We start from the raw sequence: 12,965 nt of genomic DNA, 5'->3' as shown, positions 1-12,965 counted from the left end.
TATCAAAACATAACACAATAAAAGTATGAAATTTTAATTAGGCCTATCATTTTCTAATAAAAAGCAATAATTAAATAATATCTAATACTTATTAAAACATTTAACTTATCTTCTAATTTCTTGACAACCAGTCGTTAAAGAAATTAATTTGCTAGTTTATAAATGTAGCAAATTAATTTGTTTATTATAAATATAAATATATACAAATTAATTAATTAATGATTTATTAATTATTTAATAATTATTTAATAATTGACATATATTTCATAATTATATATATATATATACATACATACATACATATATATTTTTATAAACCAAGGTTTCAGGCTTGGCCACCCCTCAAAAAAATCCTGGGTACGGGCCTGCTTTTGATCATGACCTACCACGGATGACGTTGCATATAAAGAAAGTCTGCTCTCAGACTTTGTGTATAAGGTGGTATTGGTAAGGTATCAGTGGCACCACCTCGAGGATGAGCGTCATTTGGATGGAAAGGCTGAAATAATCTCACAGGAGCCATTGAGGAGTGGCTAGGTCTCCTTAAAAATGCATGAAGCGACGTCTGCTGGGAGAGAACATATCGAATAGCTCGATGGAGAAGCAATGTGCGGCGATGATGAAATCTCTTCAGATAACCAGTTTTTTTTATTATTTTCTGCTAAAAATGTAAACTTTTTTTTGTACAAAGGATTAGTTTTCATGCACATGTTCACATAGTCTTGAGGGGGGGTTAAGGGGTGATTTTTCAGAAGGCACTCAATGCCAGGCTCTGAAAAGCATAATAATACAACATTTTTATGAAAATCTTCTCTGGCTTGGTCTGTATAGAAAATTAGTTTCAAGCGAGTATTAGCATTGAAAGCGAATTTCTACCATATCCTGGATTTACATTCTTGGCTGGTTAACAAAGCTCTGGCGTTTGAACCCACAGCCAGTCTACTCGTCTGTGGTGTTGTCACCTGTCGATGTGTGCACATGTGATTCTCTCTTCGTCCAGATCATCTAATTACCAATCATCCTGTTGGATGAATTTGTATTAGGTAGACTGTTGACACCTTCAAAGAATTAAGAAAGAAAATGCTATCCTGTGTGCAGTACCGTGCCATGAAGACACTTAGAGGATGTGTAGTTATGGGGCATGCTGCAGGTATGATCATGTTCCGGCCACCCCCCCCCCCCCTTACCCGAATTAACCCCAAGTACCCATTATTATATAGATATATCCTAGAGTCAACCCCCTCCCCTGACTGGGATGGGAGAGGTCCAAGGAACTACCTGCTATTTTTTTTTTAGAATTTCAAAGTCAGGCATAAGAGGAGCTTGGCGGCTGGGTGAGCCACAGAGCAGCTTTATGGAGCACACTCGGCAAATATCACATCCGGGATCACTAACCTCTCGGGAATCGAACTCTGGTCTCCCGCGTGGCTGTCATCACACTACCTACTGAATCACTGTAAGCATATACATTATTATCTGCTCCCGCCCCTGGATTTTCGTCGGTCGGGCACTTGAACGCCACGAACTATGACTCCGAAACACAAGAACGAACATATCGGTGGCTGGAATTATGTTATTGCTTACAATCTGTAAACACGTCTAATGCAAAGCGTCTTAGAATGTTTAATTTAGAATAGTAAGTAGTAGAATACTGCATGGGACCACTTTCTCTTGCTCGTATCCGTTCGATCTCATACGCTTGAGCGTATAAACTGGAATATCATTTTAATGTGACAATAATCGTAGATCCTCCTTTTGTAGTTTCAGCCCACTATCATACAATTTCATTTGCCACTGTGTATCGGTAAGATAGACTGAATTAAATTTTAGCCTAGAGATGAGGACTGTTTACTTAAGTTTCAATTCACTGCGGTCTTTTGCTTCACGATCCATATTTGGGAGCCCGCTACCTCAGATCAATTACGGTTATACGTGTACTACCGGGCTTCGAGTGTATACCGCTCGTTTTGCCTGTTCGAGGGTTATTCGCTCGAGCGAAGAGGATCTCAATTCCGTACGCTATCTAGCGTCGTTCGTGCGAACTATTTGGCGCTCGAGCGAAATCTCCCTGCAGCACTCTAGTAAGTAATTTCATTGCATTTTTGTATTCTCACGTCTGTCCTCGTTGTATTTCTCGTGTGTCGTGTTATTTATAAATTCATTTTACATTTTAGACCCGTGGCTAAAGTTCTAATTCCTGTTTCTTTGTTGCAGGCCGTGGGTGATGGATCCAAATCCAGGGGACGATGAGGCGCCCAAAGATCCTGGCGCCCATCAGACACACCAGAGCTACACGGAGAAAGATTTCGAAGGTAAGCAAGCTTCCTAAGAGGAGTCTGTAAAGAATAACGTGTTGTTACACACCGCACTAAACTTTGCACCCTGAACCTACACACTCGTATATGCGCCCCCCAATGTGGAGGTGCGCCGCCTATCTTCTGCCATCTTGAAATGGGACGCTATCTGGAACGTTTTGCATTAATGTCCATAAAATTCAGCAAATCGAGAACCAGTGGATCGATTTTAATGATATTTGGTGTGATGTTAAGCTAAAGAAGCAAAATTTCTGCAAATACAATATTCAATATGTGTTAGATTGTGATTATATATATTATATATTCAATAAAAATTTAAATAAATCGCATAAGTTTTTCGGTCCTCATTTCTAACTTTATACTTTCGATTCAGAAAGTAAATGTGTACTATTTAGTTTTTAAAAATATATATTTACAGGAAGTAGGACAATAAGAAAAATTAAACCGGTGCATTGGTCTGAGCTTTAAAGAAATCTATGCAGAAAAATGAAGATGGCGGCAGGTTAGGTCGGGCACATAGATTCAGTTTGCTTTAATCTGGTAGTTAACGACCCAATCACATTTTCACTGTAACCAACGTCACTCTTACAGTTACCAAGGACTGTGCGAGTAAAAAGTGTTACTCATTTTACAGTTTTACTCTCGGGAAAACAACCTCTCTTCCACGTGGTACATCCTGGACTGTATTTTGCAGGCTTTGGCGTCTGGACTCTTAGCCAGTACAATCCTCTGCGAGGCTTGTGCTGTGTCAATGTGCGTTTGTAGTTTTCCTGTCATCAATTTAATCGTATTACCATTCATCACCATCTTCGCGATTAACCAAAAGGGACAGAAAATCCAAGTAATGTTGCAACAGGTCAGCTAGGCCGTAGCTCGAATTACTGACCTACCCCGCCAGAATCTGCGCTTTTGGCAGGACCACTTGGCAGTGTTGAAAAGTGTGGGGATAAGATATTATACACAGTCGCTCCTTGTACGTAGTAGTTACAGTAAAGAGATTAACTACATCTGGAAGTGTCGGTGTCGTAAACATATAAAGAAAGGAAGCAGACTTTCGTAACTAGCAGAGTTGCCGTTCGCTGACGTAAATTATTCATGTGGACTAAATATAACTTGCCTTTGTGCGCCTGCATTCACCCGAGCAAAAGGAAGGAATGAATAAAAAAAGCTCCTGATTTTCATCAACAGGTGACAGCCATGACACGTGTTCTTATTCGGTGTTTCATAACCTTGAACAGGGACCGTCCATTGTACCCACGTCTCGCTTTCCATGCTATAGCATTGTCTGGCCTCCCTTTCAGACGTCGGTTTGCACTGATGCACAGATATGAAGGCGTACTCGAGTACTGGGTTTGTATGAAGGAGGTTGGCGTGGGGATGGGCGCTGTGGAGTCAATGCCACGTGACTTGACTCGCTCTGCCGTTAACAGTGCGGTATTCGAACATTTTCCAGGGGAGGATTCCAGGGACTACTATTGATGCATTGGGAATATCATATGTAAATTATATACATGCTCCCCGATAGCCAAAAACCGGGAACCTGAGGGGGAAAAGGGTCCACCATCACTCCCCTTCGAATATCACCCAGGTTGTTAACGTATTAATGCAGATAGACCATACAACTTGACATAGTTGGCTGCTTATTATGTTAATCACGTCGGGAAAGATTCGATGAGATAGCTGTCGATAAACGTACACTTCCCGGCAATAATAATGGGACACCTAGATCCTGAAATGCTCGCTTCCCTGCAAGGCGTTATGTGTGTTGCCAAACTCTAGGTATTTGGTGCCGCTGTGCGGAAATCTTGGATGCAAACTTTGCGCGATAAATTGTGTATATTCATGTTTGTAACGATTCATCCAAGCTTCTCCCACAAATCTTATTTGTATTGTTGTACATTTGAGTTAGTCGCAACTACGAGGATGAAATGATTAGTGAGACTAACGACAAGAAGTATTCATTTATTTTTCATTGGTTTTCTGCCACATCGAACCCCGAACTCATCCAGAATTTGAGTTCTGCAACAGGAAGTTCATCAAGTCATAACTCTTTCTCATTGTCGCAATCTGCCAAACTTTGCAGAGGGAAGCTTTTTCATTGGCTACTCACTGCAAGTGTTCTTGAGAGAATCGTTTCCACTGGCTAGACACTAGAACATCAGCAATGTATGCTGGTGGATATTTTGGTGGCAACGTAAAGTTCTCATCGTCATGCCAGGTCAATATTACGAGATGCAATCATAACAATAATCCTCCAGCACACTAGAATCATGATCAGTCTCGGCCATAAATTAACCTTCACATTGACAATCACTCGCGTATCAGTAAAAACGAATTGTAGGGTGCGTACTACTCAGCAAAGCTGAAAAACGATGTCTTGTCCCAACTATCGGCATCTCGGATACTGCTAAAGCTACAAAGATACATTTTATTCGACTGATAGACCCAGCTCAAGGTAAAATAAATCGATCGACCTGTCTGGCCGCAAGAGACAACAATCCATTAGAGATGGCAACACAATCCAGATTTCAAATTATCCGGTATCCATTTCGGATGCAACGGATAATCCGGATAGTACAGATTTGATGAAGGATTTGTAGATAATCCGTACAGTGAAATATGAACGTTATGAATAAAGGAATATGTGGATAGCCCGTAAAACGATAAAACTGTCCGGATAATGTACACATTCGGATATCCGGATAATTTGTATATCAGAATATCTGATGCCCGTATACTTAAAACCCGGATATAAAATTATCCAATATCCGGATAAAATCCCTGCGATCAATCTGAAGTCGGTGGTATCTCATAAGTTAGTAAATGTGAAGGTATAGAATTACCTAAAAATATAACTAAAAATAAAGATTGTACGAATTGAAGCTTTATGCTACAATTTTTAATTGCTCCTTCCGTCTTGTCGAATAAAAATAATAATTTCTGTTTTAAATAATACAAAAATAACTCGTGAGATTCCGGAGGTGGACAATTCAACTGAAAATCTACATGAATTTTATAGTTAGTAGCCTGTGTGTCTGTTTGCGCGTTGCTCTTATCATCTCCTTAACTGTACTTCAATGATTTTATATGCTATGTACTCTCGTGTGTGTAGTAATTTGTCGGGGGTTAAGAAATACTGTGTCCTAACAGAGACTTTGTTTCCTTTCATTCTTGGTAACTCGATGTGTATTTTTAAAACCTTGAGAAGTAGCATCTAGGTTCGAGGCGTGTGTGATCTTTGGTATAGATCGTAGCGAATAGGTCTTTAAATACAAGATTATTTCCCTTGTCGCTACACGATCTATTGATTGAACTTTCAAGAGGAGGATAATTATGATGAACGAAAATTAGAACTTGTTACAATAACGACCTGAATTAAGGTCTCCCGAGTACAGTAACGGTTAACGCAATCTCGATGGGATTACATTTCAATGGTTGAAATTCCATTTGTAAAACTGTAGCAACTTCCAAGCGATTTGCCTATCTGTGCGGGAAATATGCATAAGACTGTGCCTTGAGCAGTTTTGCATAATATGTAATGGATACATTTTGAAGCGCATTACATTGACTAATAGATGAATGGTGTTAGGTTTCCAAATTTTGGGAACTTTTTCTAACAGATTGTTAACACCAGTGAATCTGCCTAGTCATTATTCTTCGTCAAGAGAGCTTCAAGTCGAATATTATATACGTTTAAACTAGATTCAAGTTTAAACGCACGGCCATGAAATTAGGCGGGTGGCAGAAGTTCGCACTGTTGCCAGCCCGTGTGTTCAGAGTTTAAGAGAGCGAAAGATCTCGTTGTAGAGTTGGTCTTTGTAATCCACGTGATACAAACTGATAGTATTTGCTCGAAAGGCCAGCGCAATTCTGCCCAGCAGCCTATTTTCATGGCCGTGCGTTTAGGTATCTAGAGGAGACAGGGACAGCAAGTTTAGGCATCCGGACGAGACTGGCCTCTTCATTCACGAGTGGACAGGAGACTGTGCTGAGACTTATCTCGTGTCAGCATTATCCGTACAACACATTTGCGGGTAGAACATTTTGAGGAGGATGGCTCGATATTCCTCTTTATATGCGCCACTGATGGAGTGCATTTGCAGTCACGTACTCTATATGAGAGGAGTAAACCAGTCGAAATGATGGAATTAGGAATCTGCAAATGGCTTTGAATTCCTGCAACATATTATTATAATTTCTGGCTTGGGAACATTTGCCCATGGAAAAGAAGTCGAAATACAGGTAAAATAGCGAAGTGGAAATAATATACGTGTAATAGCATTCTTTCAGTCATAAAATCCACGTTGTCTGTACTCCCTTCGCCAACATATAAGCTTACAGAACAGCCTCGTTATTCGAAGCAGTAACCTGTGTTCAGATATTAAGATGGCTTCGAGTTTCTCCTCAATCCTCTTACTGCGAAGGGAGGTTAATTATGGCATGAAATCTGACACCGAAGACGCGGAGGCATCAGCTTCCCATGAGGACCTGGGCTGCCGGGAGATGGATCAATGCCTGGCAAGACGCGACCGAACGCCTGGAATTCCCCATTTTTGATCCGGAGACTGGAGGGAATACAAAACTGCATGAGGGTTATTCTAGATTCTAGGGATCATTCCTCTTACAACATCAATCTCACCCTGCAACTTTCTAGACGTAGACAGTACCTGGCGGTGGTGCATTCGTGTAGAGGAGTTTGGTTTAAGGAAAGCATCGTTAGATTTAGTTGTGTAGAAGTCAGTGGCGCAACCACAGGGGGCATTGCCCCCTCGATTTCAGATTATATAAAATATAAAAAATACGTTTTGTAAAATTTTCTTGCTGGCTTCGCTCGCAATGCCTGCTTTTCTTACAGTAGTTCAGAGCCGTATATAGGGGGCGACAGGATTCTGACCTGCACACCGAACGATCTAAATGAAAAAGGTTGTAAAAGAGAGAATGACATGTCGCCCCGTGAAATTATTTGCGCCTTATTAAATCAATATTGTTCTAAGATTGCAAATATTGGATCTAAACCTTTTCTTCCTCACCTCGCTCGCAATATTATTATTTTCTGTAATGCATTGAATTGATTATGTAATGTATTTATACAGTGGAACGTTGATACCTCGAACTTGAGGGGGAAAAAATCGAGGTATCAAGGATTTCGACTTACCAAGGTTCGAGTTATGGAGGGACAAAATCGCCGACTTCGAGTTATAGAGGTCTAAAGTTTACTACACTTCGACTTATTGAGGTCCGTCCGACTTCTAGTTGTAGAGGTGATTAGAATTTAACTTCGACTCATAGAGGTTTTTCATACTCTACCTTCGAGTTATTGAGCTCGAACGGCATCCCATAAACTGTACAAAAATTCGTCTTATCAAGGTTTTATTCGAGTTGTTGACGTTCAAGTTATCTAGGTTCCACTGTATTATATATAAAGGAACATTGAATACGTGCACAATTTAGTGTTAAACATGTTGCACATATATTTTCTTATTTTACGTCGCTCCATGTTACATGTCCTACATGAAAGTTACGCTTGTCATTGTACAAAAGGATTATATTCAATCATTTTTGTCTTTCAAAAATAGTTTGTGTGCTTGCTTCCCATTATTAGCTAATGTAAAATTGAACGTGTTGAAAAATGCCAATAACAATAATAATAATAATAATAATGTCATTATTATTAATTGAAGGGCTCGGGTGTAAAACATGGTGACATTTTGGTAATTTCTGAGTTCATTAAGATAAAAGGTTATTAAAAGCTATACTGTAGATAAATTGTTTTCGTGTTGTGTTCAATTTCAGAAGACTTCACTGAGTCCAATGCAAATTGTATGACATGGCAATTTCACTCGAAAACTGAAGGATGGCACATTTTACTTTGTATGTCAAAATGACCAAAATGTCACCATGTTTCACACCCGAGCCCTTCAATGACATTATTCTTAATATTGGCACATTTATCCTCCTGGTACTTGCCCCCTGACAAAAATTCCAGGTTACACCTCTGGTAGAAGTAGACCTATTTAAACTTTGTTGAAGAATGTCTGTCGACTGACTGAGAATTACACGGGAATTATATTTGGGAACGAAATGTGATTTGGTTGACCATAACTCCCTGAATGGCTTCTTAATATCTTGCGTTAAGTTAGTTGAAAATATTAACAGCCATAAGAATGCTACCTATATAAAAATACTACGTTTTCTCAACTGCTGTCACATACTGTTCAACAGTTGCACCCGCATTTTTCAAAACACCTTCAGCAATGATGTTGCTATACCACCCACCTCCTTTCCAAGGTTATATACATGCATCAAGGTTTGTGGAGGCCCTGGGGCAAAATGTTTTGTGCGGGCCCCCCATTTTTTTTTTTTTTTACTAGGAGCTTTATTAGCTCAATATGTTAACCACCAATTTTCAGCAGTTGAAATGGTAGACCTGATATTAGAATCGGTAGTCATCCACAATCGAACATATCGCAAATAGGTTTGCAGGGAGAATAGCGCAGTAAAATAAAGTTACAGGACGAAAATTGTAGCGCTATAGCAGCAGTAAAATTCTGCGTCAAAATGTCTAGAGTATATTATGAAGAGTGAACACCATAGCTACAATATAAAGTAAATACTAAGGGGGTTCAGACGGAAACTGAGAACTGAGCAGTAGACTGTACTTTATACTTACGTACATAATTTATTACAAATGATATTATTTACAATTAAGATTAAATATGTCACTACATATACACGGTCGACAGGTTCATTGTGGAAATTGTAGTAACTACACTTTCTTCAAGAAAATTCTCAAAGGCTTAACACCTATAGTAGACACTTTTCTTGCCTTTCTCACCGAAAATTCATCTACTATATCATCGAAGTCCAATTCACGAAGAAGTTCATGTTCAATGCTTAATGAACAAAGATTGGATAAGCGATTCTGTCCCATGGCAGCACGAAGCCTGTTTTTCACTAATTTCATTTTTGAGAAAGATCATGTGCTTTAATCTTTTAATAAACCGCCATGTGCTTTGCCTAATACGCTAGTAAAAAACATTAAACAAGGAAAGAACACGCAGTACGTTTATACTTACCTTAAAAGTCCTCAATCGTACTACGTGAAGTAAGCCGTCTAGTTAGGAACACGTTAGTACTCAACAATAACTTAACAGTTTGCCTTCGGGTACGTTACGATAACACGTAAGTCACACACTGGAAAGGAAACAATAAACACATTCCGCCGTCCGTTAGCTTATGTTAGCCCGGTTCACAAAAGCGCTGCTTAAAGTTAGGTGTCCCGTAGTTCACTGATGCACCTAGAGAGAGCGCTAGTATCTCCACAGTTTTTTCCCTAGAAAAACTCACAGTTCTAATACGAAGTTATTAACGAAAGAAAATTATGTACTTCGTAGGATTATTTATCATCTTAATCGTATCTGAGAATGATTGTTTGAATAAGTGTGCCTTATTTCCACACCACAGCCAAATCAATCCATGGTATAAAGTATACTGAGCTTCAGATATCTACAAACCAAAGAGCGTATATAAGCTCTTTGCTACAAACAGATCGACTGAGAGCTGTGCTACAATTCGATCCAGAAGAGTGTAGACATACGAGAATATTGAAGTTTTTTATTTTTAAAATACAACTTCTTATGTAATTTTTCACAACCACAGCCAGCAGGTGAAAAGGTTTTTTTTTTTTTTTTATGGTGGAGGCCCTTCACAGCTTCCTTTTTTTTGGGGGGGGGGGCCGGGGCAATTGCCCAAGTTGCCCATAGGTTAATCAGGCCCTGCATGTACGCGTACTCCGAAGAAAACGTAACACCGCGGCCGCACATGAAATGAGGATTCTTTCTTTTTCGATTATTTTATGACATTTTCCTGCCTCTTGGGTTAATCGCGACAACGAGGATGAATGATGCAATGGAATCATGGGACAAATACAATGCAGCACCCTTACCATACCCAGGGTTCGAACCTGGGACCTCATAGCGCGTTACTCTGACCAATTCGCCACGAAGGTCGGCGGAATCAGTGTTGTTAACTCTACTAAAAGTATATTTCTCCCTCTTTTTTAAAAGGAAATATGGTCGTTAGTTACTAGCAACATCGGGAAGAAGTTATTTCGTTAAGTTTCTTTTACAGAAACGGGAGAACTTATTTTGTGCATTAAGTTAAAACCAAGTATTTCGTGAATTCAGAAAATTCAAGGAACAAGGACTACAATGGTTTTTAATCAGACGAAACTTCCATGCCTAAATCTACGGCGATGGACGAATTTCGGTAGCAACTGTTCAATAACAAGTTTCGCCAGAAGCTAGTATTACTGGCTACTGCATATTTGTCAATCACTTCCCTCGCTTTCTCCGTGTGATTTAGGACGGAACATGTTTGTTTTATTATTTACCCATTACTGATGATAGAAGGGAACGGATGTTCTAATTTTGTTTCCAGAATGCAATTGAGGTGCACTTGATTTGAAAGGTTAACAGTGACGTGCTCATAAACGAGTAGGGGTGGATCGAGTATTCCTCTCCCTTAAACCTACAAACAAGAAACCCAAAAAATAAATGCCTTTTGGCCCCAGTATACATTTTAGCATAGTATTTTGGGGTTTATTAAATGTGACTGCCTCCGAGAAATTATTCCGCCTCCTCTCTGCCTCCTCACTAATTTTTCTGGTTCCATCAAGGAAGGTTAGCGTAACTCTTGGGTAATGTACAGTCGCCGGCAATAATAATAGGACACCTACATCCTGAAATACTCGCTTCCCTGCAAGGCGTTGTGTGTGTTACCTAACACTAAGGCGGTGGCGAAACCTGCCATTGAAAATTTGCTACTAAAATCCACTTGTCGCCGTAGAGTTACGCAACAAACATAACGCCTTGCAGAGAATCGAATATTTCAGGATGTAGGTGTCCTATTTTTATTGCCGGCGACTACATGAGCGTCGCCAGAAAAAGAATAAAGGGGGGGGGGCATCAGACCGTAACAAAATTGAATAGTATAATGATAATAAACTATTGTTTTATTGCCAAATGTTATTATTATAACCTTGGAAGAGACTTCTACTCGAGCCACTACAGGAAGGAACAGTTTTTCTTCTTTATAATTTCCTTGTAATAGCAAATTCATATAGCTATTTTATTTTGTTATTAACTTTACACTCCTCGTTCAAGAAAATAACTTTGAAAGTATAGAGCGTCACGGCTGCTGTTTATTTTTATTTATGGAGAGAGCCGCTGGTACAGTGAAATTGCACAAATACAAGGGTTGGATAAAAAGTAATGGCAACACTGCTGTCCCGTGAAAGGGGTGAGTCACAGCGCCACAAGCGTTTCGTGGCTGATAAAGGAATGTCAGACGAGAAAGTATAGTGAGTGGGAGCGATTATATGTTATTCAGTCAAAAACAGCAGTGCTCTGAAGCAGACGACGAGAGTGCAAGCGCCCTAACAATATGTTTAGGCAAGAAGAACAACGTCTCTCAGGCAGACGGTCAACGCAGCCTACTTCTGCACCTTCTTGCAACACCACCTTCGTCTCGCATTAAGAAGGAAGCGACGGCACGGTGTCCCATCATCCTGCTTGACAATGCAAGGTGTCACACTGCGAACAATGTGACGGCGCTCCTGCATAACTGGTAGTGGGAGGTACTGGAACATCCGCCGTATTCACCGGTATGAGACCGTGTGATAACGACCGTTTTGTCAAAATGAAGGAACCACTGGGCGGGAAGCAGTACGACACGCGCGAAGCCATCATACGTGCTATAGGGCGGTCACTGCGGGACATCGACAGAGATGGACGCGCTGACGGTGTACGACGCCTTCCATACGTGTGACAGAAGGTCGTAGAGATGAGGGGCGATTACTTTGAAGGAATGTAACACGTGCTCCTCTGCCAATACAGTCAAGTACCAATTATACCAGTGTTGCCATTACTTTTTATCCAACCCTTGTATTAAATATGTGTAAGAGTACCGTGGGTGTCATAATAAAACGTTAGTAAAAGGATAGATGAGATCCCATACTCCAGAAAGAGTAAAGACGTGAACGAGATGAACCGCCTGTGAAATGGAAAATCAAGAAGAAAAAAATTAAGTGTTACGAAAGCAGCAGTGTAACTTGAAGCACATATTGAGATTGCTGTACATCCCGCAATACCCTAGCTGCCCGCCGGCCCCCGTGGCAGAGTGGTTAGCACATCGCGCTACGACGAATCCCGGCCTTGGCATGGGATGTTTGCGAGTGTCCCTTCAACAATTTCATCATGTCATCATCACTCGTCACCATCTTCGCAAATTAGCCAAAAGTGGCACAAAAAGCGAAGTAAAATAAAGCAAGTCAATCAATCCCTAGCTGCCCATCAAAACCGACTGAGAGGGAGTAGTCGTAAAAACGCCAACATTGTTGTAAAAAGGAAGGAAAGGCTACAGTTCATTAAATATCATCTGGAAAAGGACAAAGTGGTGGGAGAGTTATATTTTCGCGCAGGGGAATAAGTTTAATGTTTCCGCATCAGGTGTTCGACGGTATGGCACAAGTCAAATCAATAGTTATGTGCTAGAAATCTACAACAAGTAGCTAAGTATGGTGGTGGTAATGAGATTTGGGGATGCATCGCATCAGCTAGAGTGGGGGAAATTGATTTTAGAGCAAACGCG

At 40.3% G+C, this 12,965-nt stretch overlaps 1 protein-coding gene across 15 annotated transcripts in view; it reads left to right on the top strand.

Annotated features, from left to right (window-relative positions):
* LOC146001631 (sodium-driven chloride bicarbonate exchanger-like) overlaps positions 1-12,965 on the top strand; it is a 263,578-nt gene that overhangs the window by 170,996 nt on the left and 79,617 nt on the right. For all 15 annotated transcript variants that reach the window (XM_083139193.1, XM_083139198.1, XM_083139197.1 and 12 more), the window contains one exon: positions 2,215-2,312. In XM_083139193.1, coding sequence (XP_082995319.1) covers positions 2,215-2,312 — 98 coding nt within the window. The remainder of the gene's footprint in view (positions 1-2,214; positions 2,313-12,965) is intronic.

This window comes from Lepisma saccharinum, chromosome 17 (assembly GCF_977018435.1).
Source record: "Lepisma saccharinum chromosome 17, izLepSacc3.1, whole genome shotgun sequence".
NCBI lineage: Eukaryota > Metazoa > Arthropoda > Insecta > Zygentoma > Lepismatidae > Lepisma > Lepisma saccharinum.
This window is presented reverse-complemented; position numbering and strand designations above follow the sequence as displayed.